The sequence below is a fragment of the Trematomus bernacchii genome, unplaced genomic scaffold (assembly GCF_902827165.1).
Source record: "Trematomus bernacchii unplaced genomic scaffold, fTreBer1.1, whole genome shotgun sequence".
NCBI classification, from domain to species: Eukaryota; Metazoa; Chordata; class Actinopteri; order Perciformes; family Nototheniidae; genus Trematomus; species Trematomus bernacchii.
The window spans coordinates 1388017-1395415 of NW_022987786.1; the positions used below are offsets into that span (position 1 = coordinate 1388017).

At 40.6% G+C, this 7399-nt stretch overlaps 1 protein-coding gene and 1 long non-coding RNA gene across 2 annotated transcripts; both read right to left on the reverse strand.

Annotated features, from left to right (window-relative positions):
• Positions 1-1286: 1286 nt before the first annotated feature.
• Positions 1287-1951, reverse strand: LOC117497549. Its single transcript, XR_004557430.1, has 3 exons — positions 1887-1951; positions 1690-1767; positions 1287-1341 (listed from the first exon to the last, which is right to left on the reverse strand). It is a non-coding gene; the product is annotated as an uncharacterized LOC117497549 (long non-coding RNA).
• A 118-nt stretch (positions 1952-2069) lies between these two features.
• LOC117497558 lies at positions 2070-5092 on the reverse strand. The gene is made up of 11 exons (XM_034149528.1): positions 5062-5092; positions 4929-4956; positions 4468-4710; positions 4216-4315; positions 3673-3779; positions 3315-3587; positions 3070-3163; positions 2866-2933; positions 2519-2740; positions 2335-2403; positions 2070-2228 (listed from the first exon to the last, which is right to left on the reverse strand). Exons 4-11 carry the CDS (start codon positions 4313-4315, stop codon positions 2070-2072), a joined length of 1092 nt encoding a protein of 363 aa, XP_034005419.1. The 5' UTR covers positions 4468-4710; positions 4929-4956; positions 5062-5092.
• Between the last annotated feature and the right edge of the window lie 2307 nt (positions 5093-7399).

Here is a 7399-nt window from a genome sequence, read left to right on the forward strand (position 1 = left end):
GACCACTGCGTAGTGTCCACCTTGACCAATGATGGCACATGTAGCGCCATTCATTGTCAGAAAGCATGTGTCATATTTACTACACATGCTTTCCAGTGCGTATTTTAAAGTGGTGTGCACACCCTCATCAATGTTATCACCCTCAACCACATCCACATCTCCAGACACAAAGTCACTGTATTGAAACAGAAATCTTTGTCCGTCGATAATGGTCTCCTTGGGCAGATCTGGAACCGAAAGTAGACTGTATCCTCCACTGATACCTTGTTGGTCACGCAGGGAGGTGTACAGATTGTCACCAAGTACAACAACTTTATCCAGGTTGTCGGTCTGCCATGTAAACACACTGTCAATGTTGTGTTTGGCTATGCCTACCAAACTGACAGCCATGCACTGAAGTCCTGCATATTTAAAGCGTTGATCACCCTGACTGAATGTTCCCCTGACACACCCCATATCCCCATCAATGACTCTAGCCGTCTCCGAATTAACTTCAGCTGCTTTCACAGAAAGTCTTGTAATGCTAAACTTCTGTGCATTCAATGAATTATTGAGATTCCTGATGTAAAACATCAGGTCATTAAGGCATGTGTTGAACACGGCTACAGATGTGCCATAACTGGATGCTAACCCAGACGCAGCACGTGTGCCACAATCAACGACCACAATACAGTCATTGTGTTGAATAATGACACTGGCTGCGGAATTTAGGCTAAACAGACACATGCCATCCCTGGATAAGTGTTCAAGCAGCTTCTCCGACAATACCCGTTCCCCTTCAGACAAATTAAATTCGCCGTACACTGGCAGACCCATATTGACGTTCCACTTACGTCCAAACACACTGGTCTGCTCAACCAACCTGCACAAGTTCTTTGGCTTTACATTCATTTTATGGGCTTCCCCTAATACAAACGAGTTAAGCTTTGACCCTGCAACACGTATGGCATCGATATCTGTACTGCTCCACGAACACACAGGCGCAATCAAATGTTTGATCGCAGCCGCTATAGAACATGCAACAGATATTTTATCGTCAGAAACGGATGCATACCTCACAACAGTCCCTGCGACAACAGCCAGCTGCACTTTTTCTGAACACATGCAAGCATAGCCCTTACCTGTTCTGCATCCGTTGTCCTCATCAACATCCACTATCACGCTGGGTGATGGCTCCTTGCTGGATGATGGCTCCTTGCTGGATGATGGCTCCTTGCTGGATGATGGCTCCACCCCTGGAAATGGCTCCACCCCTGGAAATGGCTCCACCCCTGGAAATGGCTCCACTCCTGGAAATGCCTCCACTCCTGGAAATGGCTCCAACCCCGGCAATGGCTCCTCCTAGAAGAAAATTCATATATAAAAAAACTGCTAAAAACACTATGTGTCTTAAATTGTTTCACAAACGTTTAACTAAATAATAGAAAGATATACAATTACTAATACAAAATGATTATTGTTATATATTAACTTTTGTTTTTCTACTTACCCACACACATACTGAATGGAACTCAAAAGAGAGGTTTCTTGTCATTGATTGTGTACACTTGAAACAACGTTGACTGCATGCAGGCTAACAACTGAAACTATTTTATTTTAACAATGAGCAAAAGTAACTATGTCAATAAATTAGCATGATTCATTCAAATGTCACTCTGAAAGCACATCGTTCACACAAAGAGCACAGACCTGCTGCTCCACAGCAACTGTCCCTCTACTGGTAGGTGGCCGTAAAATCACCTCCACAACAATGGGAGCTGCCTCCCCCTAAAAAAACAAAACAATTTAGTAAACTTGAGAATAAATAACACCACCGATATTCGTGTAACTTCTTAGTTTTAAACAAGTCCTATATTGCCTTTAAAAAAGAAGAAAACAAGAACAACCTGTCGCTTTGCCAGGGTTTTCTTGGAGGCAGGAGCCCTCTGCTTCAGCTCCAACTTTGCTTTCTAACGTAAGGAAAACAAAATGATTAATCCTCCACTAATAACTCCTTATGGACAGTATAAGTTGTCCTCACTGTAATACATTTAAAGTTTGTCAGGAAGGATACATTTTATAATAGGGCATCAACCAACATACAAACAAATTACCTTTTGTGGTGTTGGAACCGGTGATGTGCACTCATCAGGGCCAGGAAGATGGGATGGACTAATCTTGTCCATCTCAACCAACATTGCACTGCTAAACCACACAGGTGTCAGTGGAAGATAACTCTCCTCCACTTCCTGTGAAATAAAAATGAAGAAACACTGTTTTAGAAAAAGAAATGCACATATAAACTGCAATAAACATACCCCAATGATTTCAAAGCATACTACAAAGTTGACCTACCTCCTGCTGAACAGTCCCTGCTTCTTTAAGTGCATCAATGGACTGCTCAGGTTCATCGTGTTGGCTCCTCTGTAAAGATAAATAGCATAGCTTGTGTTAATCAAATGGGTACTCTTCCATCATTATCAAGGCAAACTGCTCAGGGAATATCACTCTTATTGAAAGATGTCTGCCACACAATTACCTTCCTGCCCTGGCCGAAAACGGTCCACTTGGAAGGATCCAGTTGCGGTGATTTGGCAACCTCTCCTTTGACAATCACCCTTGGAGTGACTCTCCTCGCAGGCGGTGATCTTCTGTGGACAACAGGAGATGGCTTCGGCTCGGCTGGAACAAGTTGCATGTATGTTGCGTTCCAGATAGAACCGACCAGGATTGGCATTCCCGCACTGTCACTCAAGTGCACCTGCAAAAACAAATACATTTACAAATAGCACATAACCTTCAATATGTTTTTTCAAGAACGGAACTTGGAATTTCAGCTACAAACAAGTATACAGAGAAAACGTTTCCATTTGCCATGTCACTCACGCCATCTCTGCTCCACAGGTCAAGTTCTTTGAAAGGGAAGTACTCAGCAAGCGGTGTGTACTTCACGCCTAAAAAAAAACCAACAAGATCAATTACTAACATATCCACACAGATATTATATTTTGCTCTTTTAAAACAAAGAATAATGAAAAATAGGAAAATGATTTACGGTAGTACTTGAACCTAAATATTTGTTAAACATACCCATACGTGCCGCAACACGACGAAATTCCTGACGCATCATGTCTTGGTAGTCAGGGTCAACGGTAAGGCGCGGGGGGAAGTCCATGGCAAAAACCTAATCAAAGTTACAAAGGTACGCTATTTTTCACAATTTGTTGATAAAAATGTCAATTTTTCAGAAATTCATAAACATACAACCACATCAATAAGAATACAAAATGTAATATTATAAGAACTATAATAAATACAATAAAAAATAAGCTTACGTTGGGCCAGCGACTGCGGGCAGTGGCGAGGAGCTCCGCAAAGTCCTCTCCTGCTTCGGTGATGGTCCTACTGGATGTTAGGTTGTTGCTCGGAGCCATCACACAGACTGCATCTGGTGTCCTAGGCAGCACAGCATTGGCTGCCTCGGTTCGCAGCTGGGTTGCGCATGCCCCCGGTGTGGACATGGCACCAAAGGAAAACCTTCCCTCTGGCATCTTCACAATTCCATCGACGATGGAACGGAGATGTGAAGCTCCAACAAGGAGGACAAACTGTAACAACAGAAGACATTATTTCAAATGAAAATCACTAATGATTACCCAGACTTTGTTAACAAAATCTGAAAACAATTCATACTTCCTTGTCTGGAGACTCCGCTGGTATGACCATCTTGTGTTGTCGTCCTGTCAGGGACGAAATTGGCCATTTCTGCACTCTATGGCGGTTACCCGTACCGCCAGCGGCTATTTAAAAACAGAGAAAATGACACCGACATTAAACTTAATGAACCTTTACAATTCTTAAATTATGTAAGCAATAATAACACACCTTCCTACAATAACACCTGTAAACGGGCACGTGCAGAGGATTTTAGAAGGGAAAGGGCTCAAATGCATAAAGGGTCCTACCGGTGATTGAATTTTAAAATGTATATATTTCAAACAAATCCATGTTTCAAACACTGCTTCATGATAGTTATCTAAAAATGAATGCAAAGAAATCAAGTGTATTTCAGTCAATTCTCCTCATCATAACTAGCTCGCTTGCCCACAGAGGGGTGTATCTGTGCACGAGCCTGCCTGTAAAAAATGCACATGCAAAAACATTTTACAATGATACAACCAAAATGGACACCCTAAACATATACAAAATTGAATGACAAAATCCTCGACTACTTACGTGCGAAACTGGCATTGCCAGGCTGCTGATGTCCCACACGTGTCCCAGCCACGCGTAGCTTTGCAGCCTGGGAACGGCGGGACGATTTACCACGTGGCATCTGAAAGTATGTAGGCATTGTTAGAATTAATAAAGACATTAGCAGACCCCTTAAATAGTACAAATAATTACGCAATTACTTATTTCAACTGCAACAAAAGCGTACAAGTCCATTAATAGTTGATGCATCCTGTTCAACAAAAATGTACTTACTGTAACTGCTCACGAGATAAAGCTGGGTGTTGAAGGTAGATGAGTAGCCGGTGAAGTTAAATGGGTAGCTGGTGAAGAAGCTAGATGGGTAGCTAGTGAAGAAGGTAGATGAGAAGGTGGTGAAGGTAGATGGGTAGCTAGTGAAGAAGGTAGATGAGAAGGTGGTGAAGGTAGATAGGTAGCTAGTGAAGAAGGTAGATGAGTAGGTAGATGGGTAGCTGGTCAAGCCGGTAGGTTGTTTAACTAGAACAGAGAAGAAACTAATCAGCATCACAGACATGGAAATATAATTACTTAACACAATGTACAATACAATCGCATAGCTTAGCATACAATAGTTATAAACAAAAAAATTATCAATTGTATTAGAAGCTGCTAATCACTTAGATTTACACTAATAAAGGGCCTATCTGTTTTCATTATACTTTATGCTACTGAGAGTGTCTTGGACCACAACTCACCGGTAGAGAACTGCTCAAAGCTGTCAATCTGTGGGGAAAACACAGCATTAAACCCTGCAAAGAAAAGACTGGAAAGTTCCACATATTGTCATGGTATATGTTACTACAAACACTGTCTTTGACCAACACTCACCAGTAATGAACTGCTCAATAGTCGTCACTCTGTGAAAATAAAATAAAAATTAAACCTTGCAAACACAATGCTTGCACACATGGTGATTAAACATTTGGTCCATGTTGTAAATGCTTAAATGCTCTTGCATTTATAAAAACAGGATAATACAATTACCATAATATCATTCTGTGAAAATATGAATTCTGCATAAAGAGTACTTTTACTTTTGATATTTGGAGTACATTTAGCTAACAATTGTGCTAATGAGTACTTGTACTAAAGTAGAGGATCTGATTACTTCTTCCAACGTTGAATATAGTATACCTTGAAATATATTTAATTGTTCATAGTTGAATGACTCAAAAAATTACTTTATTTAAGCTATGGAATCATTTAACCAGCTTTCCTTTGTTCATAAATGACAAAAATAAGCTCTTTATTTTAGACATTCTGCTTTAACCAGCTTCACAATTAATTCACAAGAGGAATGATCACTCACCCCAGACAAGATAAGATGAACGAGAGGACAGTCTCTGGTTTAACCAAACTATATATCGAATTTAAAAAATGAGCGACCAACCACAGCTCTCCTTCTTTAAAATATTTTTGTAATTTCCCTCCAATCGAAATATATAATATTAACATTTGAATGTCAACTGCTTGCTATGCAGACATGTTATGAAAATATCACACATCAAAGGGTCAGGTGCAGAGGTCCCTGAAACAAAGAATGGATTATGGCTGTTGTAGTCTTTACCACCATTGCCATATTTGTAGTCAATTCAATCATAGTTACTTCAGTGTTCAATAGTTTTTTGATTAAAAATATAACTGAGCTATAGTGTGTCTGTGTGTGTCTTAACTGTCATCCATGTCAGCCAGGGGCGCACATAACTGGTACGCATGCGCGGCAACAATCTGAAATGCTTACCGTAACTTGTGTCACAAAGCAGAGTCGGTCTCTAAAACAGCTGATCACAACGTTCACACGCTCCGCGGTCACGAAGCACTGCACCCCCCCCCCCCCCCCCACTACTCAAGTACAATATCTGAGTACTTTTAATCAAGTACAAGATCTGAGTGCTTCTACTTTTACTCAAGTACAAGATCTGAGTACTTCTACTTTTACTCAAGTACAAGATCTATAGCCTACTTATACCACCTCCGTTTATAGCCTATGAAAAAAACTATTAGAAAACGAAGGCTAAAGCTAACGTTAGCAGATAGTGACAATGTATGCTAGTTAGCTAGCTCGACAACGATAATATTGCGACAGAAACACTTTTCAGTGCACATCACGGCAGCAGAGCCTTATTATACATCGATCAGCAGAGCCGACAGGCAGGGAGCACACAGATTGTGCTGCATTATAATATATATATACACCATACGTGTCATGATGGGACATAACAGCTCCCGCCCGCCGGGATTACTCCGGGTCCCAGACCCCCCCCATACCCCAAAAATATTTTTATTGCAGATCTACATGAAACTTTTGATACTTTAGCAAAATATATTTAGCAAAGAAATGTGCTAATGAGTATTTGTTCTAAAGTAAAGGATCAGATTACTTCTTCCAACCTTGAATAAATAAAGTATGCCTTGAAATATATTTAATTGTTCATAGTTGAATGACTTCAAACATTACTTTATTTAACCTGCTTGTTAATAAATGACATAAATGTGCCCTTATTTTAGAAACAAATCTTAACCAGCTTCACAATGAATTTATAAGAACAGTCACACACTCACCTCAGACAAGATGCAAGAGAGAACCAGTAAAAGTTGAACGTCAATACATATATCAAATGAGCAACCAATCAGAGTTCTCCTTCTTAAAATATGTATTTTCTCCCCTCCAATCAGAATAGTTAATATTTACATTTGAATGTCAACTGCTTGCTATGCAGTGCGCGCATGCGCATTGCTTTCGTCTACGGGGTTTCTGCAGGGTCCCGGCTGTCACTGTCTCTGAGCGGGCGAGCTGCGCTGAGTGAATTTGTCAGACACATCGCTGTGACGTTGGGGATTCTTGGGACATTTGTCTACCTCGTTTGCCTAATCAGGTAAGTGTGTGTTTTACCTAACAAGGAATGTTAACAGTAAAGTGCACTGTACTATTTAAACCAAAAGATAGATACTACCCACCACAGTTAGGTTTGCTAGCTTAGCTACAGATGGCGTTGAATTTATGTTCAAGCACCTGAAGGCGTCTATAATGCATTTAAATGGTGAGATGACCGGTGTTAAAGTAAACCGAGCCAGACATATAACGCTATAACTTTACACACAGCATTGATTGGGATATGACAACGTTGCCACTGTGTTGAAACTTAGCCTTGACTGGCGGAAATGT